We start from the raw sequence: 20,998 nt of genomic DNA, 5'->3' as shown, positions 1-20,998 counted from the left end.
ACATTTCCTAAGATGAATTTTTCCAATCCCTAATTCCTTCTTATCTTTATCTTGCCTATGTGCAAATGGTGTTTCTAATAAAACACAAACATATCATAAACAGGATTCATATTTAAAACAGGATGCTCTAAAGGACGAAGCACGCTCTAATGTCTATCCCTCTCATTCACTTCACTGGACATCTCTCTGCAGCACAAACCGTAGCTAAGCTCCACCCCACAGGTTGAACAGCATGAGGGGAAGACTACTTCACTCCTCCGGTCCCTGCCCATTGCCAAAATGACTCTGCACTCACTGCCAGAACAGTAAGTCATGTGCCCGACAAAAATGTCAAAATATACATGATAAAGGAAACAAATTAAAAAAATAATTCTGGTAAAAGCCAGATGATGGAGTACCATCTCAGTAGCCAGCCATGATGCTGACAAACAGTTCAAGATTTTTAAAATGACCCTTTCCTTGCTTGAGTAACACATGAAAAATCAAGACAACAACAAACTAAAACCTGATGCAATGCAAGGGAGAAAAAGAACACACGAGATTTGAGCATCACTATTCTCACTTTTCATTTTGAAGCTGCCAAGGAGAACAAGACGGTAGTTAATAAGACACTCAGTCACTCGTAGTGACCAGTAAGGAAAGGACTTGAGGCATTCACAGCAACCATAAGAGAAAAAGTTCAGCAACTGAAGCAACACTCTGAAATGGCAGGAGTTTCAAAAAACAATTTGAATTCTGCAATTCTGCAATCAGACTTAAAATCAGGAGAAACAATGAACTGATTAGGAAGTGAGAAGGAATGTAAAAAAAGTCAGGAGTCTCCTGTCTAAATTGGGAGGAGTTGGCAAGTATGGAAAACGTACTCCCAAAACGTACTGGAGATGTAATTTTAACCCTCTTACACTCAGCGCGCGGATTGACTAGTTATGGTGAGAACACTCATGGCTGTCGTATTTAGGGGTTTTGGTCATTCATGCGGCAGTTAGATGGCGACAGGCTATTGTGACAGTAACTAAAAGCATTCATTTTCATTTTACTCAACAATTCTATGAAATATTTTATTTTCGACAAATGACATGTTGACCATGAATGTTTGTGTTGTGGCACTTCAGAGTTGTTATTGCGTGGATGTGATATTTTTTTTTTTTTTTTTTTCCCTATGAATATGATAATTTTATCTTGTTATCAGTTTAGAGTTTATTTTATTTCGTTGGTTTTTGTGTGTTCACTGTATTTCCCGAACCATCATTCTATGTATTTTCATTACTCCATTCCTGCATGTGCTTGAGTCAGCTTTTTTCTTTTAATGGCTGTTTGCAAACTTTTAGAAAGACGCAGGCTACAATGGTTTGGACATGTTATGAGGATGAACAGAACGGTAACAGCGAAAGGGGAGACGCCAGTAGGGAGACCAAGGAATAGATGGATACACACAGTGAAATAGGAGGTCAGCGAGAGGAATGCCAAGCGGGAGGACATAGAGGAACAGAAACTATACTTTGACAGGAAGAAGTGGAGAGTGCTTGTACACCACACTCAGGAAACTGGAGCTGGATGATGATGATGATGATGATGATGATGATGATGATGATGATGATGATGATGATGATGGGTGGGCCAAGTTTAAGGCTAAATAATTATGACATGCTTGAATATTCAAGCGATATGGACAGTGATAGTGACTTTGTTCCCATTATGTGGGAAGTGGTGACTATACACCGTGCATTGGATTGTGAAGAACCTGACATCGGTAACAGTTACGTGTACAGTGTGAATTGCAGCACACAAATCACAGATATCAACTTATTCAGAATTCAATGTTCCTCCCTCCAGGTTTAACAGTGAAGAAGTCAGACAAAATATGTGAGATATTTGTGTCATTGAAAATCAATTTTTTTTCAAAAAATTCTTTTCAGAATTTAATATTTCTTTTGTGTTACCTATACTAACACAACCAAGCTGTATTTATTTCTGAAATGCTCATAGTTCCATATATTGGTGTGATTTATTTGATTTTAACATGTGTTAAGCTGTTTATGTGTTAATTTTTTTTTGTATTTTGGTTGCAAACATAACAAAAGGTAGTCTGAATTGCTTCAAGCTGAATGCAATTTTTTTGATTTTTTGAACATTTTTCAAATTCGCATCTTTTTTGTTAAGTTGTACTGTAGTTTTATAGAAAGTTTGGAATTTAGTAGACAATACATTTTCAAAAACAATGTATACTGATTATTCTGTATATAATTTTTATTAAGACATGTATTGTATTTTTTTAAATGTTTTTCATTGTTGTATTTGTTCCAAGGACTGAAATTGTTTCTTTGATACTCTAACATATTTTAATGTTTCTAACATGAAATAAATAGGTAAAAAATCCTAGCAACAGAGCATATTTTAAGATTACGCTTTAATAATGAGGCATGTCACAATTAATACTATGGTCACATTTTTTACATATTTCATCAGATTAAAGCAAAAATATATCTTATTTTTAAAATTTATCTGTTTTTTTTTTTTGAAGTGTAATTCAGTGATGTTTGCAAAATAAAATCATGAAATACACAGTCGAATGGATTTGTATGTAATACAATCTAATACCTAAATTAAGTCAAATGAGGGGGTTTCATGATGATTTAAAACAAAAATGACCGGTGGCAGACAAGACAGTAAACAGTAATAAGCAAGACCTTAACTGACACACTAGCCCTGCTCTAGACAAATATATAAGTGAAATAACCCAAGTTATCAGTTGCTAGGAATCTTGCTACAAAAAAAGAAAAACAGCCTGTCATTAGTGGAGCCAGCTTTCCGATAATCTGTACAATTTCTTATATTTTCAGGCCCAATTACTGTCAACAAGAACTGAAAGTCATGTGAGGGACATTCTCAAGAAAGTTTTGAAAGCATCATCAATTGAAAGTTCTGACATAAATGTTCTCTCCAAACTTAATTCTAAACGCCTTTCCAATATTTTTCTTTGCCACACTTTGTGTCTGTTTCCCTCTTTCTGACCCTATGCATCGTAAACTCAGAAGCAGATTTTCTGGTGTGGACATAATGTGGAGAAATGTTTTCATTAACATCTAGATACTTAAATAGTTTACTAAATCTGTCCGTCCATTTTACTGTACTGATCTGCTACATTTTTGTTTTATTCTCCCCGGAATTACCTGCGGGTGATAGATCTCCAAGTTCAGCCAACTTTGAGTAATACTAAAATCAAATCATTACATGATCACTTCAATAACTGCAGGCGAAGGCCTACCCTACCTCGCAATACATCTTGTCTTTAGCAGGTTGCTCAGTGACGAACACTTTCATTAGCATTCTGATTTATGTGATTTTTCATCCTTAGTTAAGACACTGCACGTTTGATCACTACCTGTCAAGCCAGAGAGTATAAACTTCCTCTGATCATGGAAGAATATTATTCTGGCTACATACTCTTTGATTCTCTAACCTTTCCCAGCTTCCAAATGTATTCAACAGATGGCAGAGCATTCTTAATAACTTACATGCTGCTAGGAGAAAATAGTCTACATACAAACGGACCCCATCATGACACACACCTTTATCTGGAAACACCCATCGAAAGATGACCTGGCTACACTAGGAGTAAAGGCCATGTATCTTAAAAAAGTTCCCTGCCTGTCAAAAACACTCCTTTGAGACTAACCTATGAGCTCACAAGACAAAAGAACTGCGATTAAAAATACCGTTGCCTTTCACGACACAACAAGAACTTTACGATAAAAAAAAGCAAATATATGGATAGATTTTTACCAAACAGACGGCATGATGACGTCAGAATGGATTGAATTCTGACTATGAACTGCGGCTTCATATTAAGTGTTCATAAAACCGCTGAAAAGGTCAGGCGCAACAACATGACTATGCCAGGCATACCAAGACGAGTTATCTGACCTGTTTATTGCTGTGGAGCAGCACGAGTCCTCTAGTTGTGGACTAGCCATAACGGCAGGTCAGTGTGTGAACAGGGAGCAAGGACAATCTCCATACACTGCTGTTTTCAAGTACGAGGGGGGATCAAATATAAATGGGATTTTATTTTGTTTAAATTCATTTATTGACAAATACAAGGCAATTACAATTTATTTTTCCATATAGTTTCCTGCTTTGGAAATGCACTTGCCCCAGCATATGGACAGCTTTTTGATGCCCTCATCAGAAAAAGAACAGGGTCGTGTCACGAAGTCTTCCACGCTCTCGTCATCTTCAAATCGTTGCCCTCCTAGAGCTTCTTTAAGCGGTCCGAACAAACGGAAATCGCAGGGTGAAAAGTCCGGGCTGTAAAGAGGATGATCAAGTGTAGTCCAGCATTTCCTGTCAGTTGGAGACAGTTAGAGCTGCAGTATGGGGCCGTGCATTGTCGTAGTTGGTCTTGTCTTTTGCGGCGATATGCAACCCTCGCATTGTTCAACAGCTCGCCGTAGTAAGCAGCATTGATTGTGCGTCGCTCATGCACATCGACTGTCGTCAGTAATGTCTTTAACCGCACGAATGTTTTCGTCGGGAATGCTGGTCCGAGGACGGCGATCGTGTTGCTGATTTTCCACACGTTCTCGTCCTTCCTTGAACTTTTTATGCCAGGCAAATACACCCATTCTTGACAATGTTTGATCACCGAACTGTGCAGTCAACCTCTGGCAAATTTCCGCCGCTGTAACTCCTTCACGAGTAAGAAATTTTATAGATGTGTGTTGCGCAGTCGAGGGGTGCACCTGTTGCTCCGACATCGTGTTACTGACGAAACGGCAGGAAATATCTAATAGCACGCTCTCCCCACTCCTAACGGTCCCGTCTAAGCATAACAGAAGCGCGGGGCCAGACCTACCAAGAGTTGATGTTCAGGAACAAAATTCCTGTTTACATTTGATCGACCTTCGTAGACAGGCTCTCTCCTTATCAATACCAGTTCTTCTCCACCCATCTCTTCTTGCCCTTGACGAACTTGCTTCTGCTTCCTAGCTTCATCAGGGTGCGCATCAACGCTCATCGCAGGGCCATCTCGATGAGTATTCATTCCTCCTGTGTTTTCCTCATGTTTCTAGTCTTCTGCCACCTGTAATCATCCTTATATGTTTGTATCTTCCCTCTTACCATGTTTATCTTCTTACCTCACACTACCTGTATCATAACTGAAGGTCTGTCGAGGTAATATGCAAAGAGGCTAAAAATATAAAATCACAAATATGTACTAACATACCTAATTTAACTATAACACAAAAATATAATGACACATTAGACTGGAGTGAGCACATAACAAGCATCTGTAGGAAAATTCACCCTCTCAAGACTCGCCAATCACTTTTTCCACCAAGCATGAAAATTAAACTTATTCAGACCCTCATATTTCCAATACTTAATTATTGTGATATTATAATGATAGATGCCACCATGGAACAAACATTGAACTTACAGAGGGCAATGAACTCATGCATTAGGTTTATATTTTCAATTAAATTTTCAACTCATATCTCCCCTATTATGAAATACTCTCTTGATTAAAAATCGATAAACTACGATACCTTCACATTGCAACTCTTGTATTTCATCTGTCGAATGCATTTAAACCCCAGTATTTATCATCAAAGTTTAATTTTCACCCCTCCTCTCATGAACATAACACACGATTGACTACTACACTCTCAATTCCTGTGCACCGCTCATCATCATATAACCGCTCCCTTCAAGTGTCCGGTGCAAGGATATGGAATTCCTTCCCAGTCAGTGTTAGGAATTGCACCTCTTTAACTTCTTTCAAGCGGTCTTGCTGAGATTACCTAACAAATGTACCATATAATCCCGAATACCACCCACACTTTTTCCCCCAAATTATTGGTTCTAAAACTTGGGTGGGGGTCGTATTCAAGCCGTTCGCTCTCGTAAATATTTACTATGTTTACATGGAGTATTGAAACAGATTTGAATACAGTTACCGTACTCAATATACCACATGTAAACAGGTATTCAGGTCTTATTGTGTTTTAGTTGCGTTCTAGAAAACAAGATCAATTTTTCTCAATACAGTTACAGTGGCATGTAAACGCGAATTGTAAGGTAATGAAATAAGGTACATCAAGGAATATGGGTAAATATGAAAGCCGCTGCTGTGGATGCTCGATCGACAGTTGTTTCACAAGTGTTGCTGGCATGCTGGGTGCGCGAATAGTTGATCTCGCAGGATATCGTACTTTGCGAGAGTCAAGACTGTTGGTTACGAAAGTCTACCTTGCTCACATTAGAGTTCCGTACCTGTACCGTAAAAGTGCTGTCTCAAAAATTGAAGAACGAATCCACAAATTTGTGATAGAAAAACGTGAGTTAGGATATGGTGTTTCTAGTGAAATATGCCAATTGAAAGCACTAAAGATCTCAAAAGAACTCAAAACACAGGGTTTTACTGCAAGCCGCAAATGGATCTGAAACTTTTATCGGAGAAAGGGATTGCGCATTCGGAGACGTACATCTATTTCACAAAGTCTCCCTGGGGCTCTTGAAGAAAAATTAACAGCCTCTCAGCGTCACATTATTCATTTGAGGAAGCAAAATTCTTATTTGCTGTCGCAAATGGGGAATGCTGACCAGACACCAGGCTATTTTGAAATGCCGTTGGAAAATACAGTGGATACGAAGGGTTCTAAAAGTGTAACCATCAGAACAGGTTGAAATCAAAAGCAATAATGTACGATAATGTTGTGCGTAGTAGCCGATGGGACCAAACTCCCTCCATATGTGGTTCTGAAAAGAAAACGCTTGATGATATAGATGTTGATTCCCATAGGGAATCAGAAATATTTGTTCCAAATGAGTAAGTTAATAATAATATAAATGGTCCGTTATTGGACATTATAAATTTTCCAGCTAACTCATTCCTGGCTGCCAGCGTTTCACCCCCATGTGTTAGGCTGGGCTCATCAGTCGGTACCTAGCACACCTACCAAGACGCATGGCTAGTGCATACTGTGGAGGCCACTGCATAGGCTAATTGTAGCCACCGGCAGTGCCAATGCACTATGAGAGACTTTGTCTCACTACCAAAAATTGATGCCTGCTTGTCCAATAACGGACCATTTATATTGGTATTATAAATTTACTCATTCAGAACAAATATGTCTGATTCCCTATGGGAATCAACATCTATATCATCTGATGGCCAAGCAGGCATCAATTTTTGGTAGTGAGACAAAGTCTCTCACAGTGCAGTGGCACTGCTGGTGGCTACAATTAGCCTACGCAGTGGCCTCCACGGTATGCACTAGCCATGTGGCTTGGTAGGTGTGCTAGGTACCAACTGATGAGCCCAGCCTGGCACACGGGGGCAAAACGCTGGCAATCAAGAATGAGTTAGCTGGAAAATTTATAATGTCCAATAACGGACCATTTATATTGGTATTATAAGAGACCGAGCTGGATAGCTGCAGTCGCTTAAGGGCGGCCAGTATCCAGTATTCAGGAGATAGTGGGTTCGAACCCCACTATCTGCAGCCCTGAAGATGGTTTTCCATGGTTTCCCATTTTCACACCAGGCAAATGCTGGGGCTGTACCTTAATTAAGGCCACAGACACTTCCTTCCCATTCCTAGCCCTTCCCTGTCCCATCGTCGCTATAAGACCTATCTGTGTCCGTGCAACGTAAAGCAACTTGCAAAGAAAAAAAGTATTATAAGAAAAACACTTCCGAAAGGAAACTTGCCGTCCAGTGTTTTTTTTAGAATACATGAGTTCGGCTGGATGGACAGTGCATTAGTTGAGGACTGAGTGAAGTGCGTTTGGCAGCGTCGCCTGGGAGCTTTGTTACAAAAACTAAACATGCTTGTGTTGGACAGTTACCGAGGACATACAACTGACACCATAAAAGTTATGACAAGGAAAGGAAAAACCGGTCTTGCGATAATTCCCGGAGGACTCACTTCCATTCTACAGCCGTTGGATGTGTGCATGAACCGGCCTTTCAAGACTGCAATAAAACAGTTATACACCGAATGGATGTCTGATGGTGATCACGCGTTTACACCAACCGGACAAGTGAAGAGGTCTGAAATGGGACTAATATGCAGCTGGATCAAGACCGCATGGGCACGCATTCCCAATGATCTAGTGTTCAAATGCTTTAAGAAATGTGGGATTTCCAATTCAGTGGACGGCAGTGAGGACGACTATTTGTGGAAAGATGCCAGCGGTGAATTGTGAATGATCTGAGTATTGGACTGATTTTATTTACGATTATTGTGATGATTTTATTAATTGTGAGCTGTTTGAATATATATTTGTGGTATATTTGAAGAAAATTAAATAGGTATGTAAGTTATTTGATTTTTGATTTTTTTTCCATATTTTGCCGTCTCAAATTTAGGGTGTGGGTCTTATTTGGTGTAGGGTGGTATTTGGGATTATAAGGTATAACCCCCTGGTGTGAATGCCAGTATGAATGAGGTTAGGATTTTTATTTTAATATTTCATTATTCTGTTTTCTGAAGTTTATTTTAGATATTATGTGGCTAAGTGTAAGAGAGGGCCATGGCCTTTGAAATCTCTGAGTTGACTTAGGATTTGTGACCTCATAGGTTAATCTCAAAGGAGCATTTTTTGCCAGACAGAGAACTTGCCTGAGGTCCTAACTCAACTTAAAGACATCATATTACAACAAAAATGGCCTAACATGAATAAAATAAACATAATGACTAACATGATTAAAGAATCAGAAGCTACAACAAACAAAATGCCTTTGGAAAAACAAGACAAAATTAGATTTGAAATAAAAAGAAAACTAGATAAGATGGGCACAACTCTGAGTGATGATGAAAACTTAATTCTTTCGAAGGGCCTCAATGATGACCCAGACTGGGGGCGAAACCGGTACTATTTTCACTTTTAATTAAATAAGAATGTAATCTCTACATCTCTTATTTACTTGTATTGAATAGGTTGAACTACCATATTTATTATTTCATTTTAACTATGATACTTTTCAATATGGAACAATGAAATTTTTATCTTTAAATGCACAAGCTAACCAAGCTAAACAAAAAGCTCTCTCTTACATGGGCCTTAAGATCAAGATCGCTAAATTAGGAAAAGATATAGACTTCCTAAAACAATGCATTTCCTATAATCTTACCCCCAAATTTCTTCAATGTTGCATCAGGAAAACTGATTCTCCTCCTCATATATTAAAAACCCAAAGAATAACCAACAAAATTTGGTTAAAAAACGAAATTCGTTTCTTACACAAGAAAAAATCGTATTTAAACAACAGATTATATGAAACACATCTAGAAATTGCTAATCTTCTCCCGAGTGCTCAATGGAACCTCTTCCTAGCTCAAGTTGACAATAAATTATTTCATGAATTGTCAATTCAACAACAAACCCTTGAGAAAAAACTCAACATTCTTAAGAACAATTCCTCACATAATTAGCAGTTTAAGAAAATTATCACACCCTCCAAAACCATTGAACAATTCCATCCTCCTATAGTCAATTTATCTAAAACAACTCTGAGTGATGATGAAAACTTAATTCTTTCGAAGGGCCTCAATGATGACCCAGACTGGGGTCGAAACCGGTACCATTTCCACTTTTAATTAAATAAGAATGTAATCTCTACATCTCTTATTTACTTGTATTGAATAGGTTGAACTACCATATTTATTATTTCATTTTAACTGTGATACTGCAATTAAGTAAGAATGGGATACACCTAGAGATATGGCAGAGTGCTTAATTGATTTCAGAGGTTAGTTTATATTTTGTCGCGTCTGGTTAAATTACGGAAAGGTTATTATGAAAATTTATAGCGAGAAAGGTATAATTTCTTTACTGGCGCTTGAAGTGTGGTGTGTTTTCATCATACGTATAGTATGGTTAAGTTAGGATATGTGACGCTGTTTGAATATGAAAACGGAAACGTTTGCAACAAAATGCAACCGATCATCTTCGGTACGGTATAGTTTTCTCACTTTGTGCATTTGTGAGCTCTCTCGTTGACATTCAAAGGCGATGTTGGAGTTGATTAGTAATACCCATCGACTGCTGTTCTCTAAAGAAAATTCGAAATGAAAGAGGATAACATGTTTTCGTAATAAATGCGTAAATAACGTGGCCGATAGCAGGTGTTAACTCGTTAAAAATAAAGACTGAAGTAAACGATATCTTAATTTTAATGTTATATACGGAAATTAAGTAAGAATGTGATACACCTCAAGATATGACAGAGTACATCACTGATTTCAGAGGACATTTCATATCCTCTCGTGTCTAGTTACGGCTATTTACATGTGTTTCAAATGTTTTCATGATAGGCTACATATACGGTTAGGTTAGGTGACGCTGTTTGAAGAAGAAAGCTGAGATGTTTGCCACAGAAATCAAAATCAAATCAAAATCTCTTTATTTGCAAATGAGTGGAGTGGAGTGATGCCGTATTTCTCCGAATCCAAGACTTTCTTTTCTCAAAATCTCATGCGAAAACTCAAGGGTTGTTGCATTCGTAGCCTAACATGGATCCCACTGGCAACTACCGCAGTTAACACGCTGCTGCTTTTCACACACGCACAGAACTCGTTGACAATAAACGACCGCCTCTTTACTACACTCGCTAGCCGCGACAACCGGTTGTACAGTGCCTGTGTGTTTCTCAAATCTGCAGAATGGTATCAAAACATGCGACCCTTCGAATTCTTAGAAAAGCCATGGCTACTCAGTGGCAGAGTCATAACGCGTCTATTGTACTTGACGCTTAGTAAAATTAAGGTTTATAGTCAGCAGGAATATTTTCGTGATGGATAGTCGTATTGTAAAGATACGTGGAAAAGGTATTGCCGGCAAATTCTCAACGGGTTCTAGTCGATATTATGATGCTAATTTTAAGTTAATGTTTCTTAAACACTCGGAAATGTAGAATAATTGTGCAGCCGCAAGAAAATACGGCATAGGCCTAACTAAAGTCAATATTTGGCGTTAGCGTGAAGACAAAAAGCTAAAAAAAAGCTGCGTACTGTACAAAAAATGCATTCAGTGGTCCGTAACACGGACGCTTTAAAGAAGTCGAAGATGAAATTGTGAGGTATGTGCACGAAAAACGCAAGGGCGGAATGGCCATACCGTGGCGCAATAAACTCATTCGTTGACTTTCAACGTTCGCAATTAGGCATATACATCGTTAGCCGCTGAATTTGTGGATATGAATGACCATTATATTGGTATTATATTATATTGGTATTATAAATTTACTCATTCAGGACAAATATTTTAGGTTCCCTATGGGAATCAACATCTACATCACCCGACAAGCGAGACGGGCGTGTAGCGGTAGCCGGTTAGATCTGACGCTGCGTAAAAGTAACAGTTTTATAGACAGCAAGAATATTTTTCTGATGGATCATGGTATTATAGAGGCGCATGGCATAGATATTGCCGGAAAATTTTCAACGAGTTCTCTTCGGTATTATGATGCCAATGTTAAGTTAATGGTCCTTAAACCCGCGGAAATAAAGAACAATTGTGCAGCCGCAAAAAAAAGAAATACGGCATGACGAAAGTCAATGTTCGGCATCTAAAAATGCGTAGGCCTACTGTACAACAAGGCATTCATATGATTTTGTTATTTTACAAACTTCTTTTTGAGCCTGATTTAAATTTTTTGAAGGAAAAAGTGGGGTTCATCTTGGATTCGGAGAAATACGGTACTATAATTTTTTTAGATGAAATTAAACATACACTTCCAGGTAGTATCGGATTACGAAAAATAACAAACAAGTAAGCCGTAGTGTGGATATCATCTGCGGAAACGCAAGTTTTGAACAAACTGATTGCTGTTGCATACCGATTTCAAAGTGCATGAAGGGTTTTCTGACTTTTAGACAAAATCGGATATAACGACAATCCTTTATAGCGAGTAATTTTTTCGCAGTTATGAATTCTCGCTATAACAGACTTCTACTGTATATATTTTTAAAAAATTCTTTTTTTTAAATTTCTGCTAATTTTGTTTTCAAACGTAACGACTTGCGTAGAACAGACGCAATACTTATTTTACATTCATACTCTCGAAAATAACTGCAGACTGACTATGTTTGAAGGTTCTGTAATTCCTTATCTTCGAGTCATTAGCAGTGACCACCTTACTGTTCTCCAAGAACCATTTAAGGTCAACATACACAATGTTACAATATGCTCTCCTGAAATTGATTCATCACTATAATGAATAACAACAAACGTTATAAGGATAAGAAATTTGCCAGGACAAAACAAAAAATTATTAATCTGGGTTAAACGTTATAAAGAACTTCATTATATGAGGTTCAACTGTACTACCAGCTGGTCTTATAAGGGCAGAAGAGGAAGACATTCAATGTACAGTATGTTCAGATTTTTATTTCCCTATTTACAGACATAAACAACTTCTATAACCCACCAAGCAACTGTGTGATGTCATCTGGTGTTCGTTTCATCAACTCGCCTGGGTTCTGATAGTTATTAGAAGGTTCATGGACAGCTTCATATAGTTGTTTGTAAATTGCACCGATAACTTCGAAGGCTCGTCGCTGTGCCAAGGAACGCTGAGATCCGTTGGTGATGAGATTTATTTGTGGCAGAAGCAGCACATCGGGCATCAGTAAGAAGCTGTCTAATTTTGTCTGGAACAAGAATTAATGCATAAATAATGTCACATTTAAAAAATTCAACAATATGGAGCATACACTGCTTTGATAGAGCTAACCTATATAATTATTATATTACATCCTATGTCAACTCTAATTTTATTGTCATATAAAGATAGGTTCGCTCAGTTGTTCTCCTCCAATTAGTTCTAATTAGTTGAACGTAACAATCGGAGGTTTTCAAAGAGTACATGAAAGAAGGTGCAGTATGAGTCTCATACTTTAATACCAGTGGCATATGCTGGGATCAAGACGTGGGCTACCACTAGACTTAGGTTACCCCTTTTCGACGGTTGGTTTAGTGAACGTCAAGTCTTCAGCGTTTTGAGATGCATTCAATAGCCACCGCAAGTAGCCTGCTGTGTTGTCAAGGCTGCTTCACAAGCTACTGCCCAGTGCTCAACCCCTGATCAGTGGAGATGGTAGCCTAAGGTTTAACAATTTCAAGTCCAGCTTTGTGGCTAAATGGATAAAATGCTTGCCTTTGGTCCGATGGCCCCAGTTCAATTTTCAGAATCAACCCCCTCATACTGTTAATTCCCCTGGCTTGGGGATTGGGTATTTATGACATCTTCGACAGTCATTTTATCCTCATTAGGTCACCTCCAAGCCTATACAGATGCCATTCACCATTCTTATTATTATTAAATAAAAATGTTGAATTTTACAGCGGCCGTGCCCATCGTTCACTGGTTAATTAGCTTAATCGGGAGATCAGTGGTGGTATCCGATCCATGATCACGGGTTCGATTCCAACCAACAAAAGAGAACACTTAACCTGAAAGATTGCATTTCATTTTAGCAAGATCTACGAATAAAAAGAAAACTACATTGCTCCTGTAACAGCAGCCCTGCACTGTCTCCCTACAAGGATGTAGAAGTAAATGGAAGTGAAATACCAACACTCTGTTATCTATATAATTAAGTCAGAAGTATGAGGTGAGGAAGTGTATACGATGAGTAACGCACGGTTGATAGTTAGCTGTGGCGATCTGACGGACCAAAGCCTACCACACCTATCCGCCCCGGTCCCCGCTCCTAAACCGATATACAGTAGCAAGTCGCGCGTGGCGTATCGAGGGGAGAGAGGCGAGAGTCTGGGCTGCAATTTCAGTCTCCAATGCCTTGCTCTCAGAAATACGTGCGATGTTTTTTCTCACTGCTTTCAAGTTTTGTAAATGTAGCAATGTGTCAGATGCTTTAGACTTCCATCATTCTCAATTGAGGTTTGGGCTTCACTGCTAGCCTTGGTAGCCCTCAGTATATGCCACTGTTTAATACACTGAGCCATTGTATTACCATCAAGCCGACTCAGGAACGCAGTGCGCCTGGAGCAGAGAGAGAGTAACACGTGACATGCTGGTATGTACAGGTCAGGTCTACAGGCTTGCTGCCTGAATGGGAAAAGAGGCAGATCACTCTGAATTTGACAGAGGGCAAATTGTGATGGCACAGTGCCTTGGTAACAGCATCTCTGAAACGGTATGGCTTGTGGGATGCTTTACATGTAACAAGCTTTAACAGCTTCATTTCAAGTAATACTAATCCCGTATTGACTATAATCAAGTAGTGAATATTCAAGATAAACTTAAATATTATAACCAAGTGGTCCACCTATTCAATACAATATATAATTTATTATATTTAGTACATGTTTCGTCCCTTAAGGGACATCATCAGCTATAATAAATTAACATTAAGATATAAGAATACAAAATATATATTGTCAAATTGGAAAGACACATTAAAATATTGATGTATGGTTACTTTTTTTTTTTTTTTTTTGCTTTACGTCGCACCGACACAGATAGGTCTTATGGCGATGACGAGACAGGGAAGGGCCAGGAATGGGAAGGAAGCGACCATGGCCTTAATTAAGTTACAGCCCCAGTATTTGCCTGGTGTGAAAATGGGAAACCATGGAAAACCATTTTCAGGGCTGCCGACAGTGGGGTTCGAACCTACTATCTCCTGAATACTGGATACTGGCCGCATTTAAGCAACTGCAGCTATTGAGCTCGGTGATGTATGGTTACGACATTTAAAATAAGATCTTAAAAATTTTGTTAAAATTGCAAGTCATATGATCATTAAAAACAGTTGAATTGTCCATTATACTCTTGATAATATTCTTGGGAAATAACAGTTGTGCTTTATAAAATCTTAAGTGATCAATTGTTGTGAATAGCACACTTGATTTATATATCTTGATGAAAGATTTGTTAAATCTTTGATATGCATTCCTTAGATAGTATATATATTGAATGCTTCAGAATTTTAAGTCAACTCGGGGCCGTAGTGGCAAAGTTCTTTGTAGTAATGGATATTATTTTGTCTGAAATAAAATGAAAAACTAAGTGTAAGTAACAAGAAATTGAAGATGAAATGAATATAATGTAATATAATCGTATTACTCACTGCTTATTATTGGCCCCGATGTGCGGAGAAGGACTCACTTCTACTGAGGTACGTGTGTATCCGTTTTAAAGCAAGTACTAGTAGTTCCTACGCTGAGCGGGGAGTGTGGAGGGGAAGTAAGTGGGGGGGGGGTCCTAGGATGAACGATCTGAGTGTCACCGAGCGTGTGACATGTTAGAGCCTGACGTTTCTTCCTAACTCTCGCTTTTATTAGTTCTTCATATAAAATGTTATACTTCCCAGAAAGCTCATTGATATTATTTGTTGGATTGTTCCTTTGGTCTAGATACATGTAAATTTCTTCAAATATGTTCAATAAATGGCCTTTATTTACAGTTTTCAGTATTTTAAGGTCATTGTCTATGTTTGTAAACATGTGATTGGAGTCTGTCATGTGTTCACTCATGACCAAGTATCTGGCTCTGGTGTGTTCCTGATATCTTGTAATGAAGTTTCTTCCTGTTTGTCCAATATAAGCTTCTAAACAACTAGCACATTTCAGTTTGTAAACACCCGAATTTTGGAATATATTATTATTATTATTATTATTATTATTATTATTATTAATGCTATGAGAGTTATAAAATAATTTCAAGTCTGTGTTGTTAGTCCTAAAGGCGATTCTTAAATTATGTCTTTTGAATAAATTTGTAATACAATATATTTTTACCATTATTATATGTAAACAGGGCAAATTTGTTATTATTTTTGTCTTAAAACTTTTAAGAATTTATTATCTAACTTATGGAATAGGGTTAGTATCTGTTCATAAAGGGGGCTTGCATTATCTATTGGATCATTTAAGTTTTGATTTGTATTGTATTGCAGAGGTTTTCGAACTCGGTCATGAGATCGCGCTCAATCGTAGTGAAACTGTGTCCTGAATCTTTCACATGGTTGCTCATTGCTGAGAATTTGTTATGTTTAGTTTTGTAGTGCTCAGCATATCTAGTTAAAAGTCTTCTCCCGGTTTGACCCACATAAGAAAAATTGCACTCAGCATATTTATGTCTGTAGATGCCAGACCAGAATATTTGTTGTTAATTGAATTAACTGTATTATCTCTTATAAAAGCATGAAATCAAAATTGTGTTCAAAACTCAAAACTCAGATCATCCTCTCGCGCACCACACACCTCCCCCCCGCCCCCCCTCGACTGCACACAGATACAATACAAGAAACGCAAGTGTCACTCGTTCTGACACTAGTTCATACCACAAAACTCGAGAGGGTAAGTAAATATATACACAGCATTTCCTGCCAAATATAGCTGTCTTTTCTTTAAACTTCAAGTCTTTCTACCTTCCTCTCATTACAGATTCTTTACCACACATCTATCAATAGTCGTTCTCAACATTCAAGCTATAGCCAACATCAAGCATGAGCGTTCCCATTTGACTATCAGCACAACGAAGAAACAATCGCCTCAACTAGTTAAGACACACACGGCAACACTCAGCCGTGAACCTTTTATCATTTTTCAACAAAAATAAGACTGTGGACTCACCTCACAAATAAGCGTCTAATAACAACAACAATAACTCCATCAGTCACACAGCTGTATACTCTATGATAGTACTATAAACTTTCTACAAAAATAATTTATGTCTTTTTTAAATAATTAAGCCACTTAAGGTCATTGTAACCATTCTATGACTTCAAATTGGGTTGCCTTTAACCAGATTCCATAAATTTTGATCTTCTACTTCAAGGCCAAGACTCAAGACTCAAGACTTTATCGTTCACGTAAATACAGTTTGGCTATTTTAAAAATGTTTTAAGGTTTTCAATGTAAGATTGCACCAACATTACTCAATTTTCTCGTACATATTTTTAAACATGTTTTAATTGTGTAAATTGTCATTTAGGAACTTACAACAAGTTTCCTCATTTTTATAACATATATTTCTCTATGTAACACTTTGATTAGAGTAATCAGGATCCTGATCTTTATCTTTTAGGCATGAGATTACGGCTGATGATGCCCATACAATGAGCGAAACATGTCCCATTAAATTAGAATGACAAGATGTAAACTTTAATTTTTAACCTTTTCACTGCCAAGTTTTGATGACCAGGCGAGCCCTCTGGGCCAGGTTTTTTTAAGGAAGAAGCACTTTCACAGATACATATTACTGATACTATTAATGGAATGCATATCATCCCCTTAGCCCTGCAGCCGGGATCGGGCATGAAGTGAGATTATATTTTACACCATATTTTTACAGCCGGATGCCCTTCCCGATGCAAACGTCAGTTGAGAAGATAATGAATATGAAATGAATGATGGTGAATGAAACTGGGTAAGGAAGTGGAAGGAATCGGCTGTGGGTTATGAATAGGAACTGTCTTGACGTTTGCTTGGGAGTGCAGAAAGGAAACCACAAAAATTCTCTGGACAGCTGACGGAGGGGTTCGAACCCACTCGCCTCCCGAGTGCAGAGCTTGGCTCCATAGACGTAGCATGTTAAAACGCACGGCTACTCCGCTCGGTGATTCTATTACTGAAATATAATCTGAAATTGTTGATCCAAGAACTGGTATTATGAAAATGATTTACATTTGGGGAAAAAATAATTTATCTGAGGAAGAGGTGACAATTCCGCATGAGATTCATCATTACTACTTTGCCTCGCACTTTCTTGTAGTTCAATATCACCACTTTGATATTCTCCATATTCATTATCAAAATATAGCTCTCCAGATTCACTATTTATGAGGAAACATACAATTTCTTCATCAGCAAGAAATGAATGTATACTTCAAGGCGCCATGATGCCTACACGTTAGCAGGAAAAATGTTCCACTCCAACGAAGCTGAAATAGCACCAGATCGCTTTCAGAACATGAGAAATGGAGTGGTATATCTGCGGTACAGAACTTCTTTGAGTATTTCCCTGGAATCTCAAAGCATGATACTATACCGCGTTCATTTGTGAGATCAGAGAAGTGCACACTGCACCACAACGTGTGTGTATATATATATATATATATATATGGGTTTGGCGGATGAGGCACGGTGTTCAATAACATATATATACGGGTTTGGCAGTGAATGGGTTAAGAATCCAACATGTATTGAATAGGTGGATCTCAATAAACATTTGTATCATTGTTGAATTTAATAAATGACCATTTTCGTAAAACAATTTGTAATATTAATGTAGTGAAAATCACATAATTTTGTTCATTTATAATGTAAAAATATAATATTGTAAGAAGAATTTGTAGTAGGGAATTTTGTATCTGTGTATCTTCATATTGGTGTAACTTTAATTTGCGTAAGAGTCTGCACGTGGCATGGCAGTGTAGATTGCTCAAGAATTGTGCAACATGGAAAACGATGGCTATATCAGGAAATTTGGTTGAAGTCAGTTGAAAGTGTTGCAACAAAGTGGCTTGGAAACCCGGGGTACGGCCCGGTAGTTTAGGCTGAAGACTGGAAATGATCAATGTGGATGAACATGAGTGAACGTTCTATGTCACATCAGCTGCTCGATAGCCAATATGAGGGCTTCGTTTCAAACAAGGTTGGGTTGACCGAGTGGTGCGTTAAGATGTGCCTGTGAGGGCGTTGCTACCCGTAAACTTTTTGGGACGCTATAACCACATGTAGCAAGCCTATATGTAAGTGTGTACGCATGTCCGGTGAGGATTCTGATTTTATTCTTCCATGAGATAATGTACAGTGGGTGTGGTGGTCGCCAAAGGATTACAACTGGCACTGCAACGTGAGGCAGAACAATATCCAGACTTGCTATATGACCTTGATGGGCACATTTGGTCCAGTGTTTCAGTGAACTTGTGTTAAGAGTAATTTATCGGTGTTTTTATGTTTTGAGTATGAATACTAGTGAGAGTAATAGTAATGTTACGAATTTTTTTTTGCAAGCGGCTTTACATCGCACTGACGATGGCGGTGATGGGACAGGAAAGGGCTAGGAATTAGAAGGAAGCGGCTGTGGCCTTAATTAAAGTACAGCCCCAGCATTTGCTTGGTGTGAAAATGGGAAACCACCAAAAACCATCTTCAGGGCTGCCGACAGTGGGATTTGAACCCACTATCTCCCGGATGCAAGCTCACAGCTACGCGGCCCTAACCGCATGGCCAACTCGCCCGGTGTTACGAATTTGAGAAGGAGAATAGTGCATAAAGAAGCGTGTTGGTTAACGATCAGGAAAGCAGCTGTGACAGAAGCACACAAAATTTTGATGAATAATTTTCAGAGTGAATAGGTCTACGGAAAAAGTGAATGGAATTGTCATGGGGTGAAAGGGAAAGTAGTGAACTTAATCAATGTAATATGGGGGGTAATAATTTCATGAAGTTGGTATTAAAACAGTTGGCCAAATTGAATGATCAAGGGAATAAAATTATTAATCAGCGGAAGGAATTAAGTGATAAAATTAGTAATGTAGGGGAGAAGGTAAGTAATTTAATTGATAAGCATTGCATAGCAGCTAATGATTGGAGTAATAGTGTGGAGAAAGAAATGTTAACGTAGGGAGGGAAGTTGATGATCTGAGAGATTTTTGGGGCAAAGGGTGTGAAGAAGTGGAGGAGGATTTGTCAGAGCACCTACTATGTGCTAAAATTGATGGTGACAACATTGTGCTAATTGATGCTCTTTGGGAAATTGCAGAATCGGAAAAGGAAGTTTGTTGTGAAGGTGATGAAGATTATTTTGTGGAGGAGGAGTCTTTGAGGAAGACATATTATGTTGTAGAGGTTGGTGTAAGTGAAGAGATTAATGTTACGTCGATAATGTGTCAGAGTAGTGATGTGATGATTTTGAGATTAATGAAACTTCTGTTAACAGGGTCGAGAACAACAGTGTTGATGGCATGAATGATGTGCGAGTGGGAACTACGATAAAAGATATGGAAGATGTAGTAAGTGTGGAGGAACTTAGCAGTAATTGTGGGGATCTCGAGATCAGTGATAGTAATGATTTCAGGAAGAGAGAGAGTGTGAGTGAAAGAAAATGTGAGAAGAGTTGTGTAAATGAGATTGAGGTGATTGAAGCTGGTATGTTGAATAAGGATGAGTGGATGAGAACTGTCGATGCTGTGGGTGAAAGTTTTTGTGAAAGGGAGGTTAGGTCACATTTTGTGCATAATAAGAATCATAAGAGTGGTTGTGAATATTATGGCAATTCAGGGTTTGAAGATTTTATGAGGAGTAATTGTGTTGGAGAGCCTTTTTGGTATTTGGAGAAAGTTCTAAGAAAGTGAGAGGGGCAATGTGTATGAGAGAACAGAAAGTCTATTCAAACGTATGCTGAGTAGAATATCTGATCCTGAAATTAGTATGAATGATTTCAATGATGTGTGGAAGATGTGCGATTGTTGAATGTTTACAGAGGAGGAGGGATATCTTGAATGTGAAATACCTATATGTGTGTTCCGAATGAAAGTCTGTGTAAGTTGTGTGGGAAAGAATGGGAAGAGAGCTTTTGTGTAAGGTTGGCAACCATGGTAGGTTTGCCCTCTGCAGAGAAGGTATCGCTGAGGGAGATCATCCAGTTGACGAACATCAATGCATTTAAGAAAGCAGCTGATAGGAGGGTGATGCAGTAGGGGAGACATCATGGAGATGGTTTTGAAGTAGGGGAGGAGGTGTTACTAAGGGTTCCATACATTTCATCTGCTGACAATAAGGAAATTCATAAGTTTTTAAAATTGTATGAGGGACCTTACACTATAGGTAAGAAAGTTGGCAAGTGTGCTTATCACCTGTTGAACAGTAAAGGTGACATGATTGGTACATACAATATTCATAATCTTAAGATATCTAAGGTGAAGTATTTAAGTCCAGATGTTCTATGAATTGTAAATTAATCTTCACTGACTGTGATTTGCTCAGATGTATTGTAAATTAATCTTCAAAAATC

At 38.2% G+C, this 20,998-nt stretch overlaps 1 protein-coding gene across 1 annotated transcript in view; it reads right to left on the bottom strand.

The window, feature by feature from the left end:
* Positions 1–12,389: 12,389 nt before the first annotated feature.
* The window catches only part of Cog6 (conserved oligomeric Golgi complex subunit 6), a 71,969-nt gene continuing 63,360 nt past the window's right edge, over positions 12,390–20,998 (bottom strand). Inside the window, exon 10 of the mRNA XM_068229856.1 lies at positions 12,390–12,662. Within this exon, the coding sequence (XP_068085957.1) occupies positions 12,429–12,662 (234 nt within the window). The 3' untranslated portion in view covers positions 12,390–12,428. The remainder of the gene's footprint in view (positions 12,663–20,998) is intronic.

This window comes from Anabrus simplex, chromosome 1 (genome assembly GCF_040414725.1).
Source record: "Anabrus simplex isolate iqAnaSimp1 chromosome 1, ASM4041472v1, whole genome shotgun sequence".
Lineage (NCBI taxonomy): Eukaryota > Metazoa > Arthropoda > Insecta > Orthoptera > Tettigoniidae > Anabrus > Anabrus simplex.
The sequence above is the reverse complement of the archived record's forward strand: the minus strand, read 5'-3'. Positions and strand labels throughout refer to the sequence as shown.